Source organism: Pelobates fuscus, chromosome 6 (assembly GCF_036172605.1).
Source record: "Pelobates fuscus isolate aPelFus1 chromosome 6, aPelFus1.pri, whole genome shotgun sequence".
NCBI lineage: Eukaryota > Metazoa > Chordata > Amphibia > Anura > Pelobatidae > Pelobates > Pelobates fuscus.
Genome location: NC_086322.1, coordinates 20,328,873 through 20,355,123, shown reverse-complemented (window position 1 = coordinate 20,355,123; position 26,251 = coordinate 20,328,873). Strand labels below are relative to the sequence as shown.

Here is a 26,251-nt window from a genome sequence, read left to right as displayed (position 1 = left end):
CACAGCTCAAGGTCTGGGCCCCCCGGCGCCTGCACCCGAGTTCCCCCCCCCCCCCTGAGTGCGCCCACAGGGATGCAGTGTCTGCAGGGCCGGTGCAAGGATTTTTGCCGCCCTAGGCAAAAGTTACGTTTGCCGCCCCCCATGTGACATCACAGTGTCCCACCCATATGATCTGCCATGTTAACTAACACAGTGCTGCAGTGCCGCCGTGTTTACAATAAAAGGCCTGCAGGGACAGGCTATAGACACCAGAACCACTACATTAAGCTGCAATGTGAGGTAAATTAGAGATTAGTGCCACGAATAATATACTAGATTGCCTACTTACAACCAGATGAGGATGATGGCTTCAGCTGCCGTCTGGCTCCACTGGTCTGGTGTAGAACAGGCTCTCTGGAGGCGGTTTGTAACTGTGGTCACAAAAATCAATGTTCTGGGAGAACGGGAAGCAGCTCCATTTTTTGAGGGCCCTTTACACAGCTCAAGGTCTGGGTCCCAGGGTCCACCTTCATGTTCCACCAATGAGTTTGTTCACAGGGGTGTGTGTGTGTGTGGGGGGGGGGGGGGTGTCCTGATGTGTGTAAGGAATGCATTGTGTGAATCTGTGTTTGTATGTGTAAGGGCTGCAAGGCGAGTTTGTGTATGTATGGGATGCAGTGTGTGTGTCTGTAAGGGATGCACTGAGTGTGTGGAAGGGGTGCATTGTGTGTTGCTGTGTGTAAGGGATGCATTGCTTGTGTATGTGTGTCTGTGTGTAATGCATTGTGTGTTTTTCTGTGTGCGAGGGGTGCATTGTGTGTGTGTGTGATGGATGTCAATCTCTGCCCCTACCCCCGTCAATTTCCTTCTTCTCCCCCCCCTCCAATTTCCTTCCTCTCCCCCCTCCAATTTCCTTCCTCTCCCCCCTCCAATTTCCTTCCTCTCCCCCTTAAATTTCCTTCCTCCCTCCCCCCTCAAATTTCCTTCCTCTCCCCCCTCAAATTTCCTTCCTCTCCCCCCTCAAATTTCCTTCCTCTCCCCCCTCAAATTTCCTCCCTTCCTCTCCCCCCTCCCTCAAATTTCCTCCCTTCCCTCAAATTTCCTTCCCCCCCCCAAATTTCCTCCCTTCCTCCCCCCCCTCAAATTTCCTCCCTTCCCTCCCTCTCCCCCCCACTCATTCAAATTTCCTCCCTCCACCCCCACTCACTCAAATTTCCTCCCTCCACCCCCACTCACTCAAATTTCCGCCCTCTCCCCCCCACCCCCACTCACTCAAATTTCCTCCCTCTCCCCCACTCACTCAAATTTCCTCCCTCTCCCCCCCACCACCACCCACTCAAATGTCCTCCCTCTCCCTCCCTACCCCCACCCCCACCCACTCAAATGTCCTCCCTCTCCCCCCCACACTCAATCAAATTTCTCCCTCCCTCTCCCCCACCCCACTTACTCAAATTTCTCCCTCCCTCTCCCCCACCCCACTCACTCAAATTTCTCCCTCCCTCTCCCCCACCCCCACTCACTCAAATTTCCCCCTCCCTCTCCCCCACCCCACTCACTCAAATTTCTCCCTCCCTCTCCCCCACCCCCACTCACTCAAATTTCTCCCTCCCTCTCCCCCACCCCACTCACTCAAATTTTCCCTCCCTCTCCCCCACCCCCACTCACTCAAATTTTCCCTCCCTCTCCCCCACCCCCACTCACTCAAATTTGTCCCTCCCCCCACCCCCACTCACTCAAATTTCTCCCTCCCTCTCCCCCACCCCCACTCACTCAAATTTCCCCCTCCCTCTCCCCCACCCCACTCACTCAAATTTCTCCCTCCCTCTCCCCCACCCCCACTCACTCAAATTTCTCCCTCCCTCTCCCCCACCCCACTCACTCAAATTTTCCCTCCCTCTCCCCCACCCCCACTCACTCAAATTTCCTCCTTCTCCCCCCCACTCAAATTTCCTCCCTCTCCCCCCCACACTCACTCAAATTTCTCCCTCCCTCTCCCCCACCCCACTCACTCAAATTTCTCCCTCCCTCTCCCCCACCCCACTCACTCAAATTTCTCCCTCCCCCCACCCCCACTCACTCAAATTTCTCCCTCCCTCTCCCCCACCCCACTCAATCAAATTTCTCCCTCCCTCTCCCCCACCCCCACTCACTCAAATTTCTCCCTTCCTCTCCCCCACCCCACTCACTCAAATTTCTCCCTCCCTCCCCCCCACCCCCACTCACTCAAATTTCTCCCTCCCTCTCCCCCACCCCACTCACTCAAATTTCTCCCTCCCTCTCCCCCACCCCCACTCACTCAAATTTCTCCCTCCCTCTCCCCCACCCCACTCACTCAAATTTCTCCCTTCCTCTCCCCCACGCCACTCACTCAAATTTCTCCCTCCCTCCCCCCCACCCCCACTCACTCAAATTTCTCCCTCCCTCTCCCCCACCCCCACTCACTCAAATTTCCCCCTCCCTCTCCCCCACCCCACTCACTCAAATTTCTCCCTCCCTCTCCCCCACCCCCACTCACTCAAATTTCTCCCTCCCTCTCCCCCACCCCACTCACTCCAATTTTCCCTCCCTCTCCCCCACCCCCACTCACTCAAATTTCCTCCTTCTCCCCCCCACTCAAATTTCCTCCCTCTCCCCCCCACACTCACTCAAATTTCTCCCTCCCTCTCCCCCACCCCACTCACTCAAATTTCTCCCTCCCTCTCCCCCACCCCACTCACTCAAATTTCTCCCTCCCCCCACCCCCACTCACTCAAATTTCTCCCTCCCTCTTCCCCACCCCACTCAATCAAATTTCTCCCTCCCTCTCCCCCACCCCCACTCACTCAAATTTCTCCCTTCCTCTCCCCCACCCCACTCACTCAAATTTCTCCCTCCCTCCCCCCCACCCCCACTCACTCAAATTTCTCCCTCCCTCTCCCCCACCCCACTCACTCAAATTTCTCCCTCCCTCTCCCCCACCCCCACTCACTCAAATTTCTCCCTCCCTCTCCCCCACCCCACTCACTCAAATTTCTCCCTTCCTCTCCCCACCCCACTCACTCCAATTTCTCCCTCCCTCCCCCCCACCCCCACTCACTCAAATTTCTCCCTCCCTCCCCCCACCCCCACTCACTCAAATTTCTCCCTCCCTCTCCCCCAACCCACTCACTCAAATTTCTCCCTCCCTCTCCCCCACCCCCACTCACTCAAATTTCTCCCTCCCTCTCCCCCACCCCACCCCACTCACTCAAATTTCTCCCTCCCTCTCCCCCACCCCACCCCACTCACTCAAATTTCTCCCTCCCTCTCCCCTACCCCCACTCACTCAAATTTCTCCCTCCCTCCCCCCACCCCCACTCACTCAAATTTCTCCCTCCCTCTCCCCCACCCCCACTCACTCAAATGTCTCCCTCCCTCTCCCCCACCCCCACTCACTCAAATTTCTCCCTGACACCCGGCGGGCGCGCGAGGGAGCACTCTCCCTGGCTGAGTGCTTCCTCTTCAGCTCCCTCGCGCGCCGCGTACTGATGCCGGAGCCGGAAGTTGACGTCATCTTCCGGCTCCGGCATCAGTACGGTGCGCGAGGGAGCTGAAGAGGAAGCACTCAGAGGAGAGTGCTCCCTCGCGCGCCCGCCGGGTGTCAGCAGGGCCAGCCTCTGGGGGGCCCTGAGGTGACCGGCTACTGGGCCCCCCAGGAGAAGAGGCTGGCCCAGTGGGTACATACCGGGGTCGCAGGGCCCCCTGCGACCCGGTATGTACCCACTGAATGTGGGGCCCGGACGACTTGAGCAGTCCGGGCCCCCCAGGACCGCCGGGCCCATGACAACCGTTGCGGTTGTCATGCCCTGATGGCGGCCCTGCTCAGAAACATGGCCAAGGTAAGAGGCTGAAAGACGACCACCACTGAACAAGACACACAAGCTGAAACGTCAAGACTGGGCCAAGAAATATCTCAAGACTGATTTTTCTAAGGTTTTATGGACTGATGAAATGAGAGTGAGTCTTGATGGGCCAGATGGATGGGCCCGTGGCTGGATTGGTAAAGGGCAGAGAGCTCCAGTCCGACTCAGACGCCAGCAAGTTGGAGATGGAGTACTGGTTTGGGCTGGTATCATCAAAGATGAGCTTGTGGGGCCTTTTCGGGTTGAGGATGGAGTCAAGCTCAACTCCCAGTCCTACTGCCAGTTTCTGGAAGACACCTTCTTCAAGCAGTGGTACAGGAAGAAGTCTGCATCCTTCAAGAAAAACATGATTTTCATGCAGGACAATACTCCATCACACGCGTCCAAGTACTCCACAGCGTGGCTGGAAAGAAAGGGTATAAAAGAAGAAAATCTAATGACATGGCCTCCTTGTTCACCTGATCTGAACCCCATTGAGAACCTGTGGTCCATCATCAAATGTGAGATTTACAAGGAGGGAAAACAGTACACCTCTCTGAACAGTGTCTGGGAGGCTGTGGTTGCTTCTGCACGCAATGTTGATGGTGAACAGATCAAAACACTGACAGAATCCATGGATGGCAGGCTTTTGAGTGTCCTTGCAAAGAAAGGTGGCTATATTGGTCACTGATTTGTTTTTGTTTTGTTTTTGAATGTCAGAAATGTATATTTGTGAATGTTGAGATGTTATATTGGTTTCACTGGTAAAATTAAATAATTGAAATGGGTATATATTTGTTTTTTGTTAAGTTGCCTAATAATTCTGCAGAGTAATAGTCACCTGCACACACAGATATCCCCCTAAAATAGCTCAAACTAAAAACAAACTAAAAACTACTTCCAAAAATATTCAGCTTTGATATTAATGAGTTTTTTGGGTTCATTGAGAACATGGTTGTTGTTCAATAATAAAATTAATCCTCAAAAATACAACTTGCCTAATAATTCTGCACTCCCTGTATTTAGGGAGGCAGAATCCAGGCCCACAGGTTCTCCGAGGTATGGGAGTCCCCATGGGTGTATGGACGGTGGTCTGGAGAGGTCTCCAAATGGGCCCCTGGCCCAGTAAGAGGATGAGTGTTTGAGTTGATGCCTTAGGAGCATCCAGAAGCTTGAGGTGTAAACAAAGGAGTTCTGCTATTGAATCGCCTCCAGAAGTTTTGTCATATTGAGTTGTAGTACATTAAAGCCATCCTTCCACTGCTGGCTCTCTGAGCTCAGTCGGCATTGTGGAGATTATAGTGTGGTAGCCATATTGGTCGTGCCACGTGGCATGTGTTGCTTCATGCCTAGAACCTCTGATTGCAAGGTGATTGTGATTTGGTCCCCAAACTCTTGGTCGTGTGCAGCATGAGGCGTAAGTTAGCTGTTGACAAACTTTCTGGCAGATTGCTTCAAATGGAGTATTAAAGCGGTTTTCCCATTGCAGGCTTACCATAACCCACTGGCCTGGTTGAGATTGCAGAGTGGCGCCAGTCTTGGGCGTACCATGCTGTACGATAATGCAGGCTTTGAGTGCAAAGTCTATTGACCCAGTGGGGACTGGGATGACCACCGCAGGTCCAAAGCAGGATAACGGGGCTGTCACTGCTCAATGTGAAAAGGTGCTGCAACGGACTGATTTTCTCACCAGAGGTTAAAAACCGTTTAGGCGATATTCCCCCTTTGGATGCCCAGACAGCTACTGTAAGCACCAATCTCCCGAACTGCAAACTACACGAATCCTGGAAACAGCTGAACAGGAAAACCATACGAAAGGTTTACACTCCTGGCAGTCAGCATACAATCCAATTCCCCCAATAACAAGACGACACTTCGTTTTGAGGGTTAAGCGGAATCTCTTGTTTATTAACACAACTGGCTTATAAAGGATTCTCCCATGCAAGGGAGGGATTTACAGTCATTACCCGATGCACCAATCACACATGAATTACCTCCCACACATCTCCTCCCCTCAGCATGACACATAATCCCCTCAATCATGTACATTACTTCCCAATTTTCTGTATGTACCCCAAATACCTAGAGTACACTCCTAAATAGGGGATCCCCTGATAGCCCTGATCTGGGTGAGTAGCATACTCAAAGATCACCCAGATCGGACCAGGAGTTAGGGAGTTATAGAGGTTGAAAGATATGACCGACCGCACAGGCAACAGTAGCTAAAAATAGTTCCATAAGGATTGGCCTTGCGGTTGGTCTCTGTTCATGGGTATAACCGGCTGAAAGTACCGAATGCAATAGCTGTTGATTGCCTTCATTGTAATCCCCTCGCGGCCCGTTCGGTAGTTTTGGCACGAACCCATGGAAGTCTGGAGGTCTCAGCGGTGTTTGCCTAGTCGAGTGTCCGATTTTAGTTCCAGACACTCGACGGCAGAACACCGCTGTTCGGGAGTTCAAGATGGCCGCCGCCATGTGTTCGTTTGACGAACAAAGGCCACCCAGCGTTGGTCAATTAAGCTGCGGTTAACCGCAGCTTCAGGGAGGTCAATTGGCGGCACACTCCAGCTCCTAGGTGGTCGGGCATTCGGTAGTTTGTTCGGTAAATAAAATCTACCGAACACCCCGGCAGAAAGGCATGAATACGCCTTTCTGCAGGGAAAATAAAAGGCTTAGCCTGCAGGGCCATAGTCGCAGGGAAGGAGGCTAGCAACCAGGCTTCTCCAGTTTACAGTGGCGAGGTTGGTTTCGCCACAGGTGCGCCTCTTGTCTGGAGACGGACGCTTCCCCCAACTATTCGCGCTTCTGTGTCAATTAGCCTTAGATTCTGCTGTGGATTGTAATCAACAGCTCTCCCCGAACCGGGATCAAAAGGATGCGCTGGGCATTACAAACATTCTCCAGTAGCTCTTCAAGGCTCATGCAAAAATCAAGTTTTTCACACAGATATTTCTGCAAAAAGTAACCATGGGCGTATACTGGGGAATGTGTCCAGCCATGTTGGATCCAAGGCCCCGCCCCCAACATGGATGCTTTTAATCATCTTTATCTTGTGAGCTCTAATACATCAAACGTTCAATTGCATTTAAGAAAACGTTCAACTCGTCTTTTGTATTCTTTCATACTTGTTACGATAATTGAGGGTTGCTTTTAATGTGACACATAGATCTCTGCATTTTAAGGTATTCGGCCAATGTTAGAGAACAGAATTTACAGCCAATTAACTTTTACTTCTCCCATTCATTGCTCGGTGTTTCATCCGACGGGGTATACAAGAAATCGACTTGGGTATCGACTTGTTCCAAAATGCGATCGGCCTTGTTATTATCATAGACAAACACATTTAGTGGCTGATATCCCTCCATAGTAACTACAATTTACAATTAATTTTTAACTCATTGACGATGGCTGGAAAAAGACACACAGCGTATCGAAACGTTGCTTGCTTTGTTTGATGGCTGAATTAACCCACATTGCACCTCATGTCACCGAGTGCTTTAGTTTTATTATTTTTTATACTGACAAATGATAAATCCCAGACATTTTTAATTGTGAGTGAAGCCATCCCTCTCTATAACACGTACTCGTAGGGTTAACAGTGTGGCCATGTCTGTTACTGGAAGTCATTGTTCTATGATTTACAACCTCCATTCTCCCCATGAAAGGACTTTGCTTGAAATCCACAGAAACCGCTAACTGTTGAATCAACAACTTCCTTCCTTTGGTAATCAGGGCAGGCAAAAACAACAAACACTTCTGCTAAAATAAACCCTTCCCCAACCAGCGCTCTTCCTGTTTGTGCATGTTATAAGTGTTGAGTATTGATCCCAGGCCTCCAGCATGACATGCTGTGGGTTATGGCGCCATCTAGTGGGCATATCGGATACGGTCCAGGAAAGGTTGACCATCTAACTCAGGTTGTGGTAATTCCCAAACGCCGGACACTGCACTCACACTTAGGAATCCAGGTGCTTATCAGGGCCAGGGTTGGCAAATCCCAGTTGTAGCGGAGCTGCGATCCTGAGACCGACTTCCTCCACTGAAGTCCTCTTGAGCTGGAACAAAGCGCTACTTAGTGATTATAGCCCATTTCCCCAGTGGATGACACACAGTTCTGGGAGTCAACTGAGGTTTATTGAGCCGCAACTGGCTTTTTATGCGCAGACCCCCAGCATGGGGTCTTTATTAAACTTAGCACAAACCCTTCCCAGGTGTCTTTGTCTGGGAGATAATGGAGTCAAAAGAAGGATAACTCCATTATCTTTCAGTTATCTTCCATTCCGTAGAACTGAATCACCATTTGGGTAAAGTTCTGACCGGCCAGTCATGAGGTGAACGCCCCAAATAGTTTTACAGGAATGAACGTTCACCCTGACTTTCCTCCGAACAGCATTCTCCTAACTTGTCTGGGAGAGAAACGGACAGTGGTACAATTTTCTCTGCAGTTCGCGGGATCGTGTAGCTGCCAAAGAGTTCCAGTCCAGACATTCGACTGCCATGTACCCCTATAACCTGTGTTCGGGAGACAAAATGACCGCCATTCACTAGAGCACATGTGTTCGGTTATATGAATAACCAAGAAAAGCACTCAAACTAATTTATCCTTTGAAGTTAATGAGCCAGGGATGGTCGGTGTTCAAAGGGTATAAAAGGGGGGACCACACATCTTCCATTCGGGCCACGAACAGGGGTACGAACAGTCAAATAAAGTTATACAGCGGACTTAGGCTGCAAAACGAGGGTATGTTCAGAAAACTTCAGAACAGGTACGGGCAACTGAATGCGATAGTATAAGGTCCGCCACACCAGTTTTTGTAGATAAAATAATTTAGGTCCAGGCACTGCAGGAAGGCAGATTTATTGAAACAAAAACTGCACCGTTTTGGCCTACACAGAGGCCTTTATCAAGCGTGCCTGCACCAAACTCTGGTTGTAGACTTCCTGTAGAACTTCAACTCCCATACGGTTGTGCTTTCCACCCTTCATAGCAGTTGGGGTGTATCCACAAACACAACCACCGCCCCACCCTCCCATTCATCCACCCATAAATATATCTACCCAGCCACCTATCCATCCAAGCATCCCATACATAAACTGGTAATCTGAACTGTAACCAAGTGAGGTTTTATGTTGTTCTGGCGAATAAGCTCTGTGGTGAGACCGCTACCTGTCTGTGATCTGTCTTAATGTTATTGCCTGTATTTCCTTTCCCCATGTATTTGTGACCATTCGTGTGTTTTGCCTGCTCTCTGTTTGGGGGAGCTCATACGAACGGAACTCGTTCATCTCCTGAACGGGGACCACCCTAATATCTCATTGAGAATGTTGATTTAGAACGTTCACACCTCGACCTGCTGCCAAAATTGCAAGGGAAGCCTTGGTGTGTGTCTCCCCTGGGTGGCTGCCCGTTTGTATCGCTGGCCGCCATCCAAGGGGAGCATCTGTGAACTGCTTCCCTCCTCGTTCGTGTACCAAACTTTCCCAGTTCGTTTCTGAGCGAGGACCACCCAGGGCCCATTGGAATGTTCACACCAATCAATTAGAATGTTCTACAAGTTGCAACATAAGTGCGAAACCACAATAACACTTTGCAAAAAGTGTGAAACCACAAGGGAAGCAATTAATGAGTGGTTCCACGGGTGGCTGCCGTTCGTATAAACGGGCGCCGACCAGGGGGACCATTCGCATCCACAAAGGAGACTCTTCCCTTGCCTGGTTTCACACAGGGACCCTGCGAACGGGAGTGTAACGGACCGTTTCGCTCAGAAGGGGATAAAAACCGTTTAGGCGATAATCCCCTTTCCCATAGACCAGCAGCTACTGCAAGCACCAATCTCCCGAACTGCAAACTGTACAAATCTTCCAACTCCCGAACTGGAAACACACGAACCCTGGAATAGCTGAACAGGAAAAGCATATAATCCGCTTACACTCCTGGCAGTCCGCATACAATCCAATTCCCCCAATAACGAGACGACACTTTGTTTTGAGGGTCAAGCAGAATCTGAGGTGCTGGCACACTCAGCCTGGTTTTTATTGCAGTTGTTACAAATACAGGTCCACCCACAGGGAGGTATAAAACAACCACTCACACATCTGTTACATCCCACATATTCCCTCCCCTTATCCTGAGAGGAAACTCAATTATACATACAGTTAAAACATACTTTCTACCCAACTTTCATAACTCTAAAACCATACATCACATTCACATAAAAATACATATCCACAATCAATCCATTCAGGGGAATCAGACCAGGGGTTCAAAAGTTAGTAAAGTATCTTTTAAAACCCCTGCCAGCATGGCTTTCCGGCTCAGACCGGTTTTACAGAGCCCTCTCTCCTGGAGAAGTAATCCAATTACCTCCCAGGACACAGACAGACTCCATTGAGAACATGGGGACACAAAGACAGTAAAACACTTTAAAATACAGAAAGTCACCTTTTACACATAACACACAGACATTTCACATATCCCCAGATAGCTGGGATCTGAGCGCACAAAACTACCGAATAGCGCGCAGATCCTATTCACACAGTTCAATTGCCATGGAGCCGAAGTCTTTAACTACACGAATGGGCTCCATGGCATAGCTATCTGGGTTAACACATTCACATAAAGTCTGGTCCATAGTCCAAAGGCAAGAGGCGGGCAAGCAGCCCCCTCCAAGGACACGTGGCAAGGTCGGTTTCGCCACAGGGGGCTGTTCACAACAGGTACCGTTGTGGAGGTCCCTGGGCTTGGTGTGGACATCCTTTGGGGACAATAGCAGGTTTGACAGGCTTTCTGTGCCTGGAGCCCAAGAGGCGGGAGTCTTTCCCGCTCTGGGACACTCTGGTACAGAGGCTCTTGTGAAGAAGACCCTGAGTGGCGGAAGTTCTGTGTCTGGGGACAAAGGGACAACGACCCCTCCCTCTCCCACATAGAGGATTATGGGAAGAAGACCCCCTGTCACCAGAAGTGGGAAGACCTGTGTTGGGGTGGCGGGAACAAGGGACAAAGGGACCAAAGTTCCTGTCCAGCGCTGGGACCCCTGGAGGGGGAGGATCCTGGGAGGGGACAATGTCCTTGTGTGGTGTCCAACCTTTGCATGGGAAAAAAGTATAAAGTTGAGTGTGGCCAATACAATTGTTGTTGTACCCCTTGAACCTTGTGTCGTCCAGTTACTCGGGGTGACAGAATAGGATTCTATGTGTTTTAACAATCCCGTCTTAAGTGACCGAAGTGACTTCTATCAATAACCACCAAGGAACGCACTGATATTCTGACCAATAACCACCGGGAGTGCACTGTATGGTCGCCAGTAACCAGCAGGAGGTGCGCTGTTGTACTGACCAATAACCACTAGGGCATGCACTGATAAATCATCACGTCCCAAGGGGGTTACTGATAATAAATCAGCATGCCCCCAGGTGGTCCCCCACCAGGGGATGCAATAATTTATCATCATTAACCACCAGGGGTGCATTGATTTATTACCAGTAACCAGCAGGGGGAGCTGATTTATTATCAGTAACCAGCAGGGGGGGCTGATTTATTATCAGTAACCAGCAGGGGGAGCTGATTTATTATCAGTAACCAGCAGGGGGTGCTGATTTATTATCAGTAACCAGCAGGGGGAGCTGATTTATTATCAGTAACCAGCAGGGGGAGCTGATTTATTATCAGTAACCAGCAGGGGGAGCTGATTTATTATCAGTAACCAGCAGGGGGCGCTGATTTATTATCAGTAACCAGCAGGGGGAGCTGATTTATTATCAGTAACCAGCAGGGGGAGCTGATTTATTATCAGTAACCAGCAGGGGGAGCTGATTTATTATCAGTAACCAGCAGGGGGAGCTGATTTATTATCAGTAACCAGCAGGGGGAGCTGATTTATTATCAGTAACCAGCAGGGGGCGCTGATTTATTATCAGTAACCAGCAGGGGGAGCTGATTTATTATCAGTAACCAGCAGGGGGAGCTGATTTATTATCAGTAACCAGCAGGGGGAGCTGATTTATTATCAGTAACCAGCAGGGGGAGCTGATTTATTATCAGTAACCAGCAGGGGGAGCTGATTTATTATCAGTAACCAGCAGGGGGAGCTGATTTATTATCAGTATCCAGCAGGGGGAGCTGATTTATTATCAGTAACCAGCAGGGGGAGCTGATTTATTATCAGTATCCAGCAGGGGGCGCTGATTTATTATCAGTAACCAGCAGGGGGCGCTGATTTATTATCAGTAACCAGCAGGGGGTGCTGATTTATTATCAGTAACCAGCAGGGGGAGCTGATTTATTATCAGTAACCAGCAGGGGGAGCTGATTTATTATCAGTATCCAGCAGGGGGAGCGGATTTATTATCAGTAACCAGCAGGGGGAGCTGATTTATTATCAGTAACCAGCAGGGGGGGCTGATTTATTATCAGTAACCAGCAGGGGGAGCTGATTTATTATCAGTAACCAGCAGGGGGAGCTGATTTATTAGCAGTAACCAGCAGGGGGAGCTGATTTATTATCAGTAACCAGCAGGGGGGGCTGATTTATTATCAGTAACCAGCAGGGGGAGCTGATTTATTATCATTATCCAGCAGGGGGTGCTGATTTATTATCAGTAACCAGCAGGGGGAGCTGATTTATTATCAGTAACCAGCAGGGGGAGCTGATTTATTATCATTATCCAGCAGGGGGTGCAATTTATTATCAGTAACCAGCAGGGGGAGCTGATTTATTCTCAGTAACCAGCAGGGGGAGCTGATTTATTCTCAGTAACCAGCAGGGGGCGCTGATTTATTATCATTATCCAGCAGGGGGTGCTGATTTATTATCAGTAACCAGCAGGGGGAGCTGATTTATTATCAGTAACCAGCAGGGGGCGCTGATTTATTATCATTATCCAGCAGGGGGTGCTGATTTATTATCAGTAACCAGCAGGGGGAGCTGATTTATTATCAGTAACCAGCAGGGGGAGCTGATTTATTATCAGTAACCAGCAGGGGGCGCTGATTTATTATCATTATCCAGCAGGGGGTGCTGATTTATTATCAGTAACCAGCAGGGGGAGCTGATTTATTATCAGTAACCAGCAGGGGGCGCTGATTTATTATCATTATCCAGCAGGGGGCGCTGATTTATTATCAGTAACCAGCAGGGGGCGCTGATTTATTATCATTATCCAGCAGGGGGTGCTGATTTATTATCAGTATCCAGCAGGGGGAGCTGATTTATTATCAGTAACCAGCAGGGGGTGCTGATTTATTATCAGTAACCAGCAGGGGGAGCTGATTTATTCTCAGTAACCAGCAGGGGGAGCTGATTTATTATCAGTGACCTGCAGGGGGTGCTGATTTATTATCAGTAACCAGCAGGGGGAGCTGATTTATTATCAGTAACCAGCAGGGGGAGCTGATTTATTATCAGTTACCAGCAGGGGGAGCTGATTTATTATCAGTAACCAGCAGGGGGAGCTGATTTATTATCAGTAACCAGCAGGGGGAGCTGATTTATTCTCAGTAACCAGCAGGGGGAGCTGATTTATTATCAGTAACCAGCAGGGGGAGCTGATTTATTCTCAGTAACCAGCAGGGGGAGCTGATTTATTCTCAGTAACCAGCAGGGGGCGCTGATTTATTCTCAGTAACCAGCAGGGGGCGCTGATTTATTCTCAGTAACCAGCAGGGGGCGCTGATTTATTATCAGTGACCTGCAGGGGGTGCTGATTTATTATCAGTAACCAGCAGGGGGAGCTGATTTATTATCAGTAACCAGCAGGGGGCGCTGATTTATTCTCAGTAACCAGCAGGGGGAGCTGATTTATTCTCAGTAACCAGCAGGGGGAGCTGATTTATTCTCAGTAACCAGCAGGGGGCGCTGATTTATTATCAGTAACCAGCAGGGGGAGCTGATTTATTATCAGTAACCAGCAGGGGGAGCTGATTTATTCTCAGTAACCAGCAGGGGGAGCTGATTTATTCTCAGTAACCAGCAGGGGGAGCTGATTTATTCTCAGTAACCAGCAGGGGGCGCTGATTTATTCTCAGTAACCAGCAGGGGGCGCTGATATCCTGTCAGTTATCACCATGGAGATATTGTTGAGCTGTATGTGCAGATCAGTACAAAGCTTGGAACGCACCACACACTTCCGGTTGCGTCACGGGTATCAGCTGACCGTGTCATGTGACTCGCAGTCTGTATCGCAACTCCCGCTGTCAGAATAGAACGTCCGCGTGAGTGAGATCTTCCACTACAACTCCCATCATTCTGACTGCCGGTTACTACTACAACTCCCATCATCCTGACTGCCGGTTATTACTACAACTCCCATCATCCTTACTGCCGGTTATTACTACAACTCCCATCATTCTGACTGCCGGTTATTACTACAACTCCCATCATTCTGACTGCCAGTTACTACTACAACTCCCATCATTCTGACTGCCGGTTACTACTACAACTCCCATCATTCTGACTGCCGGTTACTACTGCAACTCCCATCATCCTGACTGCCGGTTACTACTGCAACTCCCATCATCCTGACTGCCGGTTACTACTGCAACTCCCATCATCCTGACTGCCGGTTACTACTGCAACTCCCATCATCCTGACTGCCGGTTACTACTGCAACTCCCATCATCCTGACTGCCGGTTACTACTGCAACTCCCATCATCCTGACTGCCGGTTACTACTGCAACTCCCATCATCCTGACTGCTGGTTACTACTCCAACTCCCATCATCCTGACTGCTGGTTACTACTGCAACTCCCATCATCCTGACTGCTGCCTGGTTACTACTGCAAGTCCCATCATCCTGACTGCTGGTTACTACTACAACTCCCATCATCCTGACTGTTTTTTACTGCAACTCCCAGCTACTGCTCACTACCACATACCCCAGCACTGTACTTCCGATAACTCATCAATACAACTCTCATCACTCACAGCTGCTGCTCACTAATTCAACTCTCATCACTCACAGGTCACAGCTGCTGTTCACTACAACTCTAACCCCGTGCACACCACATCAACACCTATAACCCTTTGCCAGACACAGCTCTAAACATTCACTATAATTGTAGTTCGGTGACTATAAGACCCATGGATGTAATTTATAAAATGATGATATAATAAATAATTACTGAGTAACTGGTAATACTGTTTATTGTTTGGATTGTGTGACATTGGGTCAGATTAACATTGTGTCCATTCAGTTCTCTGAGCCCAATGATCAGCTAGTAACCTTAATGTCATCAACAGAACGTGCTGAGCCCAAGCAGACAGCTAACCCTGCGATATATAATGCTTCATGTAATCTGACCCTGTTACATGTTACTTTGTAATGACTATTTATGTTTACATCTTCTCTCTGCATCTCCTTCTCATCTAGCCCTCTGTGGAAGGAATAGCCACTTACCTGCACTTATCTTAAAGGCACACTATAATCACCAAAATAACTTTAGCTTAATGAAGCAGTTTTGGTGTATATATCATGCCCCTGCAGCCTCACTGCTCAATTCTCTGCCATTTAGGAGTTAAATCACTTTTTTTATGAACCCTAGTCACACCTCCCTGCTTATGACTTATACAACCTTCCTGAACACTTCCTGTAAAGAGTTATCTAATGTTTATACTTCCTTTAATGCAAATTCTGTTTAATTTAGAATTTCTTACCTCCTGCTCTGCTAATAGCTTGTAAGACCCTGCAGAAACCTCCTATATGAAATTAAAGTTCAATTTCCAGAACAGGAGGTACAAACTTTTAAAGTAAGTTACATCTGAAAATTAAACCATTTTGTTTTCATGCAGGCTGTGTCAGTCACACCCAGGGGAGGTGTAACCAGGGCTCTGTAAACAGAAACAAAAGTGATTTAACTCCTAAATGGCAGAGAATTGAGCAGTGAAACTTCAGAGGCACAATCTATACACTAAAACAGCTTTGTTAAACTAAAGTTGTTTTAGTGAGTATAGTGAAAACATGCACATTGTCTCAAACTATGCCCGGTGCCGGCGCACATTGCCAGTATTTGTAATCTCATACAGGTTCTTCATAATTCAGAGCAAAGATAAGCTTTCTATTCTCATTTAATACGTACTTCCGGGTACACGACAGCTAATATAGGACTGTGATGTGATTCTAAGTATTGTTTACTGATATTAATGTGTTTCCAGAGTACAACAAAGTACCAAAGAAATGGCAATCTACAATACAGAAATAATAGAGGAGGACATAGCGCAATACTGTTGCAAACTAATAAAATTGTGGTTTAAATGATTGCACTCACAAAAGGCAGTTTGATTGAAGGCACATCAAATATACTGCTCTGACGAGTTCAGGACTTGTAGACCATCAGAATCATGCATAAGAGGGAAGAAATAAAAAATATAGTGCAGAGTATCCGAGTAAAAAAAGACACAATTTATTCACAAACGCACTTACAGAATTGCAGTGTCAAATAGGCACATCAAGGTTTCAGATGAGATGATACATCCCAGTGGAGAAATCCAAAGGAGCAGAAAAACCAGGTGCATAAATAAAATCAACAATATAATAAAAATTAAAAAAACTCTAGCACTAAAGGAAAAGCCCTACGCGTTTCGTTCATAGAATGAACTTCCTCAGGGGCATCAGATATGAAGTCCTCCAAATGCAGGCATGAAAAACAAGTCCAGGGACCTTCCTTTTAAATCCGTCCGGTTTGGCGCGAAACAGCCGACTCCGCCGCTTACTTCCGGGTTCGGACTACTTCCGGTTGCGTCATGCGTTCCGGAAATGCTGTCCAAGCCTCGGTTTCGTTCCGTTAGTCAGTTCGGAGTTAGGACAAAGGGAAAGTCCCGTTATACTTGGGCATTTAAACCCACAAGTCCATAATGAAAGAAACATATGTATTAGATAGAATAGCAGCATATCAGATTATACCAGGAACAGTAGATAATGCAATTACAAAACTGATACTAATGTAAAAAACCATTGTGGAACCCATAATTGGTGTAAAAAACCTTTGGGGGAAAAAGTGAAAATAATAATAAAGTATACCAATGGGTTTAAATGTCGATTTTGATTTGATTTGCTTTCTGTAATTGTTTATTTGTTCAATTTTTCTTATTTTTATTTTTATTTTTATTTTATTTTTCACTTTTATTTATTACTCATCTGTTGTTAATTTTTTATATATCGTTGGGTTTGGTCTGTTTAAATTTTATAAATTGAACAGATTAGGCTTAATTTATATATATTTTATTATTTTTATTCAGATACTTTATTATACTTTATTATTATTTTCACTTTTTCCCCCAAAGGTTTTTTACACCAATTATGGGTTCCACAATGGTTTTTTACATTAGTATCAGTTTTGTAATTGCATTATCTACTGTTCCTGGTATAATCTGATATGCTGCTATTCTATCTAATACATATGTTTCTTTCATTATGGACTTGTGGGTTTAAATGCCCAAGTATAACGGGACTTTCCCTTTGTCCTAACTCCGAACTGACTAACGGAACGAAACCGAGGCTTGGACAGCATTTCCGGAACGCATGACGCAACCGGAAGTAGTCCGAACCCGGAAGTAAGCGGCGGAGTCGGCTGTTTCGCGCCAAACCGGACGGATTTAAAAGGAAGGTCCCTGGACTTGTTTTTCATGCCTGCATTTGGAGGACTTCATATCTGATGCCCCTGAGGAAGTTCATTCTATGAACGAAACGCGTAGGGCTTTTCCTTTAGTGCTAGAGTTTTTTTAATTTTTATTATATTGTTGATTTTATTTATGCACCTGGTTTTTCTGCTCCTTTGGATTTCTCCACTGGGATGTATCATCTCATCTGAAACCTTGATGTGCCTATTTGACACTGCAATTCTGTAAGTGCGTTTGTGAATAAATTGTGTCTTTTTTTACTCGGATACTCTGCACTATATTTTTTATTTCTTCCCTCTTATGCATGATTCTGATGGTCTACAAGTCCTGAACTCGTCAGAGCAGTATATTTGATGTGCCTTCAATCAAACTGCCTTTTGTGAGTGCAATCATTTAAACCACAATTTTATTAGTTTGCAACAGTATTGCGCTATGTCCTCCTCTATTATTTCTGTATTGTAGATTGCCATTTCTTTGGTACTTTGTTGTTATTGCCTTGAGGATATAAGAGGAATCCTTTGTCTACAATACAGTTAATTTAAGGGTAATCTGTGTGTGTGTTTCACCCAATACCCATTAAGTGTGTTTGCTATCTACACACAGGTGAATGTACACTGTTTGTTTTTAATCATTCTATTTTCCTCCAGAGTACACCATGGTCTACGGATTCATCATTCACACTCTGGGCCCTGGGCCCAATGGAAGTCCCAAGTTAAGCCAAGTGCTATATTCTAGGATCTTCAGCTGTGATTTGCCAGATGACAAGCTGCAGTCAGAGGAATATGGTCTGGATAAAGTGAGACTCAGGCGGAAGGAGCGGGTTGCTGTAGTAGCCAGGTAAGGTAACTGGGCTTGTCATAATGGTATGACATCCACATTTTCTCCCCCTGCCAACACACCATATTCTCTTTTCTGCATATCATGCCTTCGTTTTGAGAGTTGTAGTTCAGTAGTGTTTTGCACTACAAACTTACAGCAGAACTACAATTCCCAAAAATCATTTCTCTGGCGATAAAGCTGTGCAGGGCTGTAATTGGCTGAGAATTGACCTAGGCAAAGCTCACTGCAGTAACAGCACATCTTGGAGATTTACCGCAAACACGACAATTTCAACCATGATATTTTATTTCTGAATCCCAAAGTCCTGGATGTCAGTCCTCTTATACCAATGCAGTGGCAGCCATGCAATAAAACCATGATTGGCACCCACTGCAGCAAACAGAGCTTTCCAGTGGGAATGTCATATATGGGTCAATGTTCACCAAGGAAGCAACTCTGACAATCCTTGTTTCTGCAGGTGAGAAAACTGTAAAAAAAATAGGCGTACATGGAAAATGATTTGACCACTTTTATATACTATATATAGATACATGCACAGCTGGGCAGACTAGATGGGCCTAATGGTTCTTATCTGCTGTCACATTCTATGTTTCTATCTCTTAATGATTGAATTCAGGTGTTTTAATCAGACCCATTGCCACAGGTGTATAAAATCAAGTATCCATAAAGAAATGGACACAAATGACATCTTAGGGAAAGCCGTCCCAGAGAGTGGAGGCTGTTGTAGCTTTAAATGGGGACCCACTACATATTAATGTCTATGTATGTAGAATACAATGCCATAACGTTCCCTGATTGTGTAATTGGCGTGTATTTGTGGGAGGAGTTTGACTTACATAAACCCTATCCCCCCCATACCTGGGCCGTTCCGTCTCAAGTCATCCCACCCACCACTCCCCTTATTTATATATTTTATTCTTTACCGTGGTGGGCCCTCTATTATTTACAGGTCTACCTGTACAGAGGGGGCTCTCATTCACAAAAATGCCTAACTGACCTGGCTCTCTTTTACTCTCAGCCACCCAGTTCTCTACACCTGACTGGCTCAGCCAGCTCTCCTCTCGGGCTGTGTGTGTAGGTATTATATGTGTGTGTGTGACATTGTTGGTATAAATTCCTGCTCTTTGTCCGCAGGCAGACAGAGTCCATGTGTCTGTTGAGGCGACAGGTGTCTGGGAAGCCAGCGAGTGACTATAGCGTTCATTTAACCGATGAGTCCATCTTATTGCAAGAAGAGGATGTGGGAGTTTACAGCCTGGGTTCCGGAGACCCATTTCCACACGAGAAGATTGTCCTGTGGGTGGCTGTGTTTTCATTTGGCTTTTCATTAATCTGCAACGCACAGGAGAACCTGACCCTGGCCGAGAGCACACTGAGGATGCTTGTGAAATACCTAGTGGAGTCCATGAAGCTGCTGACACACAGCAGTAATATACTACTGAGAGCAGACATGATTGAGATGAGCATTGACAAGTTCATGCCTCAAGGACAGCTGCTCTTTTTGAATCACCAGGCCGTGCAGGCTTTGGAGAAGGAACTGAGTGGGAGTATGACTCTATAACTGCAGCCTAACATAGACCAACAGGCCATGGCTTCAATGTAGTATCTTACAGTGTTATTCTGTATAGTCTTTATATGAATTGTGAGGGTGATTAATACTGACTGGTAATTCATTTAAGGGAACACAACCATGTATTACTGACCCTATAGTGCTAAACCCACCATTTAGGGGAAAGCATTGGATTGGCTAAAATCGGCAAGGGGGTGGGGCTAAACACCTTTTCAGCCAATCAGCACCTCCTCATAGGTATGCATTGAATCAATGCACCTCTATGAGGAAAATTAAGCGTCCCCATGCAGAGCTGCCTACTGTGCAGCCCTGAGCCAGGAAGCACTTCTAGTGGCTGAGGAGTGAACACTGCCTTTTCTCTGAAAAGGCAGTGATTGCATGAAAATGCCTACATATAATGATTAAACTCACCAGAATAATTACATTAAGCTGTAGTTGTTCTGGTGACTATAGTGTCCCTTTAAGGAAAAAAATATTCAAAAAACAAAATCTAATGGGCAATTTCTATTCTGTGTTCACACAACAAAGACTGAAATTACTACCAAGGGGGAAAAAAAAAATCAATGATACAAATACACAAGGTAATAAACCCCATTTTAATACACTGGGAAAGAGTGTCGTGGCCCAGAGCTGGTCACTTACATGTTCTGGACTGAGACTGAGAATAGTATTCAATGGATTTAATCAGACTATTTACTGGCAAATGTATTTAGAAAAAGCAGTTGATTTATTGCAAGATATAGGGCAACCTTCCACACCTAAACACAAAATGTACTGTGGAGACCTGTTTAGAAGTTAATAATTACATTTTATTCCACTATTCCAGGTAAATAAAAAATATCAAAACTTTACACATTTATAGATAGAAAAAAATACAGAGTCTACAACCAAAATATACAAGTATCTCATAATAAATAATTTAAAAAAATAGATCTATGACAATCATAAAATGCCACACATAATTAGACTCACATCACATACAACATTTATATATTGGCTATCGTCTTCACATCACAAGGTAGGAACATGGTTATATGTTGCTTAAAGTAAAAAAAAATAATCTCTTAACATTAATTTAATTCCATGGTGTTTTTCTTCCTAAAATGTGATTAGTGACTTTCTAAAAGAAAAGAAAAACAAGTTAAAAATATCAGTAGATCTTAATTTATTCTGAAAGGCAAAGTGCAGTACCTAAATCTATCAAGACACAACATGATCATTTTTAGGATATCATTACACTTCCTTCTACCCAGTGTATATCACAGTTACTACTCTAAGTAGTAGCATGAGCAGGGTTCAGTCAATGACGCTATTACAGGGATAAAGGTAAACACACAGCTCTACCATAGAAAGCCAAAACACGTCTGTACATTTCTGTGTTATATTGAAGAGCGAAATAATAGAAAGTGAGCTAAAACATTAAAATACCATTTTTTTTGCATTAATCCTTATGTGCTTCCTAGAGTTATTACTTCCACTATTCTGAGTATAAACCCTTTTCTGCTCCTGTCATGTTAACAGATTATCTTTACATTCATAGAGTCCAAGATTGCCATAATGTGTACAGTCTCTTTTAGAATGGTGGGAGATAGCAGTTGCCAATTTGGAGAGTTAATGTGCATTTTCACAATTCGCCAGAAGGTGGCAATGTTTAGCCATTTTCCATACAGTGCAAATATGTATTTGTAAATATGTGTAAGCATTAACCCCTTAAGGACACAGCTTCAGAAGCTGGACATACCCTTAAGGACACGAGCAATGTTTGCATTTTTTGCTGTTTGTGTTCAACTGCAATTTGCATCTCTCTCATTTATTGCACCGACGCATATTATATACTGTTTTTTAGGGGACAAAAAGGGATTTAATTTGATGTCACATATACATATATAAATTCTCATTAAGTATAAAAAAAAAAATAGAAAAATAAGCCAAGAAATGGGGGGAAAAAACGAAACACTTTTTTTTCACAGTTTAGGCAATAATAATGTGTGCATAATATGTCCAGCTTAGGAAAAGTAATTCAAAATAAATTAATTTGTGCCTTGATTTATAGAGTACATAATATGTATAGAATTTCAGCTTATTTAGAAAGTGACAGGTCACAAAATACTCAGACTAAAATAAAATTTCAATTTGAAACAATTTAAGAAGTTGGTATGTTTGTCTTGTAGGTTTAGTAGCCACCACAGAAAAACTATATGTTTAAAGTAGACAGCACAGGCTATTTACCTTAGGTTATTTTTACACTTTTAACATGGCTATTTTATCGCTAATATCTGCTAAATATTGGAGTACAATTGTGTTTTTTCTCTATTTTGGCATATATACCTATAACAAGGTTTTTGCAATGTGTATTTCGTAAAGTTGATGTGTGCTATTCCTGTACAGAACCCCATATTGTGTTCAGCTATATCTGCTGATTATAACGATACCCCCATTGTATGCCTTTGGCACTATGCTGTGAAGCTACAATGCCATAAAAGAAACAAGGCTATTTCAGTTTCTATAGTTAGAATTTTCGTAAATGGATTTGATGGGCTTATGTCTCTTTTTGTGGCATTACAGCAGTATCAATGTTATAATAAACCCACAAAGGGCTTCCATTTGAGAAAGCAGACACCCCAGGGTATCTTATATGGCGTATATTGTGCCTTAAAGGAACACTATAGTCCCCTAAATGACTTTAGCTAAATAAAGCAGTTTTAGTGTATAGATCATTCCCCTGCAATTTCACTGCTCAATTCACTGCCATTTAGGAGTTAAATCACTTTGTTTCTGTTTATGCAGCCCTAGCCACACCTCCCCTGGCTATGATTGACAGAGCCTGCATGAAAAAAAAAACTGGTTTCACTTTCAAACAGATGTAATTTACCTTAAATAATTGTATCTCAATCTCTAAATTAATCACATACAGGAGGTTCTTGCAGGGTCTAGCAAGCTATTACCATAGCAGGGTATAAGAATCTTAATTAAACAGAACTTGCACTAAAGAAAGCCTAAACAGGGCTCTCTTTACAGGAAGTGTTTATGGAAGGCTGTGCAAGTCACATGCAGGGAGGTGTGACTAGGGTTCATAAACAAAGGGATTTAACTCCTAAATGGCAGAGGATTGAGCAGTGAAGCTGCAGGGGCATGTTCTATACATCAAAACTGCTTCATTACGCTAAAGCTGTTCAGGTGACTATAGTGTCCCTTTAACTTGTCACCATTTATTCACCAATTTATGTCAATGTTTGTGGTGAGGAAAAAAAATAGAATTTTTGCTTAGTATTTCTTACACTTCATATGTGCCACTGTCATAAAATCCCCCAAATAATGTGTCCATGTTTCATTTTGGAGTAGTTTAGATGGTTGGTTATTCAAACTTCCCCACAAACACATACTATTAAAGAATACACCCCGGTGTAATTCAAAAGGCATATTTTGAACCTTAGTGTGGGGTCATTTGTGCGCTAGTTTGTTCCAGGTGTAGTGGTAATGAGCATTTTTTTAATGGTTTTTTTTTTTACTTTTTTAAACTTTCTTAAAACGTTTTTACACTTACAATTTTTATAACTTTTTTTTTTTTTTTTTTTTTTTACCGTTAACCCCCTAACTAGCAGTAAGCAGCACTAACAGTAAATTCCCATACCTCCCACCCACCCCAGCTGGCAAAATATATAATTTTAAAATATTCAATTAATTAAATATATTTAACCCATGAGGGTTAAAAAATTATAATAAAAGTTAACCCTCAGGGGTAAAAAATAAAATAAAAAAATTAGATCACAGTGAGCAGTGATCAACTGGCAGGAAGGGGGTTGGATTTTTAAAAATTTTTTTTAAAATGTTATTAAAACTTTTTTTTTTTTTTTACTTTTGAAAGCTTTTTTAAAAGCTTTTAACATTAACCCCTAGCTAGCCTAATACCAAATTCCCCAGTAGCTTCCACCCACCCACCCCAGCTAGCTAAATATATCATTTTAAAATATTTAGATGAATTAATAAAAATAACTTATAATAATATATTATTATATATATTATTATAACTTAAAATAATAATAAATCAGATCATAGTAAAATACTGTAGTTAGTGATCAAATGGCAGTGAAGGGGTTAATTTTATTAAAGGAGGGGAGAAAGAGGGTGGGATTTAGCATTAACTTTTGTTTGTTTGTTTTTTGTAGGGAGAAGATCAGCCCTGTTCTGTCTCCCTGCATGTCACACTGAATGCGGAAGTGCAGGGAGGCGGACCAGGAGTCCCTGACAGCCTGTCAGAGCGATCACAGCTGCAGGGACAGCGCGATCGGGTGATCCCGGTCTGCCTCGAATACCGAGGCAGACCGGAGGAGCGTTAACCCCGTGATTAACGCAATCTGGGGTTAATTTTAGCACATGACTGACCAGGTCCGTCATCCGCCGTTAAGTGCTTCCCCTGCATGATGGACCGGGTCCGCCAACAGTCAATAAGGGGTTAAAGGGGGATAATTGCAACTCTAAGGAAGAAATGTGCAGTCTCCAATGAAAACCACTTTGGCTACATTACACACACACACACACACACACACACAGGCTTTCCTCATTCTGCACAGGCTGATTAGAACAGTGGTTGAAGGGGATTGGATCAGAGGCCGGGGGATTTATTATGAATGTGGGGATAGCGGATGTTCAATCATTATTTTTTTAGTGGAGTGTTATCTTTCATTGGTGAAATACATTTTACTTTGAGCTTTTGGAATTATTGCCAAACGTACAAGTTCCTACGGAGATAGTAATGCTTGCCAGGAATATACTTCCTGACGCTGAAACACGTATTGCCTATTTTTACTGTCACTCGTAAATTTGCATCCTGTTACAGATAGGGGGCTGCCATATATTTATTAATGTGTATAGATCACCAGTGGTGAATAATAAAGCTGTACAACCTGTATATAAATCGTATAATTGTATTCATAAATGTGTTACCGTATATACTAGAGTATAAGCCGACCCGAATATAAGCCGAGGCCCCTAATTTTACCCCAAAAAACTGGGAAAACTTATTGACTCGAGTATAAGACTAGGGTGGGAAATGCAGCAGCTGCTGGTAAATTTCTAAATAAAATTAGATCCTTAAAAAATTATATTAATTGAATATTTATTTACAGTATGTGTATATAATGAATGCAGTGTGTGTGTATGAGAATGCAGTGTGTGTGTATGAGAGTGCAGTGTGTGTATATGAATGCAGTGTGTGTGTATGAATGCAGTGTGTGTGTATGAGTGCAGTGTGTGTGTATGAGTGCAGTGTGTGTATGAGAATGCAGTGTGTGTGTATGAGAATGCAGTGTGTGTGTATGAGAATGCAGTGTGTGTGTATGAGTGCAGTGTGTGTGTGTATGAGTGCAGTGTGTGTATGTGTGTGTGTAATGCAGAGTGTGATGCAGAGCCTTGGTGGGGGGTGGGCATTTTTATTTTTTAATTATTTTAATATTTTTTTGTTTCATTACATTTTTTTATTATTATTTTTTTATTTTATTATAATTTTTTATTTAATTATTATTTTTATTTTATTATTTTTATTTTTTTTATTATTATTGCTATATATAAATTTTTTCGTCCCCCCTCCCTGCTTGCTAGCTGGCCAGGGAGGGGGGCTCTCCTTCCCTGGTGGTCCAGTGGATGGGCACTGTGTAGGAGGGGGTTGTGGGGGCTGCAGAGAGATGTTACTTACCTTTCCTGCAGCTCCTGTCAGCTCTCTCCTCCTCCGCCGGTCCGTTCAGCACCTCGGTCAGCTCCCAGTGTAAATCTCGCGAGAGCCGCGGCTCTCGCGAGAGTTACACTGTGAGCTGACAGAAGAGCTAAGTAACATCAAAAGGTAAGTAACATCTCTCTGCAGCCCCCACAGCCCCCTCCTACACAGTGCCCATCCACTGGACCACCAGGGAAGGAGAGCCCCCCTCCCTGGCCAGCTAGCAAGCAGGGAGGGGGGACGAAAAAATTTATATATAGCAATAATAATAAAAAAAATAAAAATAATAAAATAAAAATAATAATTAAATAAAAAATTATAATAAAATAAAAAAATGTAATGAAACAATGCAAATTGCCATAATACAGACAATTGACTCGAGTATAAGCCGAGTTGGGGTTTTTCAGCACAAAAAATGTGCTGAAAAACTCTGCTTATACTCGAGTATATACGGTACTTTTATACAATCTGCCACTTACGAAGATATACCTGTATGAAGAAACCTTTTTGGAAGATTTTCTCCATCATAGAGGGAGACATACAGATAAACAATGTGTATAGTAAATACCAAGTATAAAATATACTTATCTTTTACATTAAATTGAACAGCCTCCCAAGATCATTACCCAGAGAATGACCTTATATTGTAGCATATATGGAAAACCAAAACGTTTGGGA

The 26,251-nt window shown here is 44.5% G+C and overlaps 2 protein-coding genes across 5 annotated transcripts in view; one reads left to right on the top strand and one right to left on the bottom strand.

Moving 5' to 3' along the window:
- Window positions 1–20,417, top strand: part of AP5S1 (adaptor related protein complex 5 subunit sigma 1) — an 80,957-nt gene extending 60,540 nt beyond the window's left edge. For 2 of the 4 annotated variants that reach the window (XM_063459782.1, XM_063459783.1), the window contains exons 2-3: window positions 18,101–18,290; window positions 19,428–20,417. In XM_063459782.1, coding sequence (XP_063315852.1) covers window positions 18,109–18,290; window positions 19,428–19,854 — 609 coding nt within the window. In that variant the 5' untranslated portion in view covers window positions 18,101–18,108 and the 3' untranslated portion in view covers window positions 19,855–20,417. Of the gene's footprint in view, window positions 1–13,972; window positions 14,050–15,527; window positions 15,585–18,100; window positions 18,291–19,427 lie in introns of those variants that run through there. The other 2 variants (XM_063459781.1, XM_063459780.1) reach the window with 2 other exon arrangements.
- Window positions 20,418–20,749: 332 nt separating this feature from the next.
- Window positions 20,750–26,251, bottom strand: part of ALMS1 (ALMS1 centrosome and basal body associated protein) — an 80,687-nt gene continuing 75,185 nt past the window's right edge. The window contains exon 19 of the mRNA XM_063457546.1: window positions 20,750–20,983. Coding sequence (XP_063313616.1) covers window positions 20,939–20,983 — 45 coding nt within the window. The 3' untranslated portion in view covers window positions 20,750–20,938. The remainder of the gene's footprint in view (window positions 20,984–26,251) is intronic.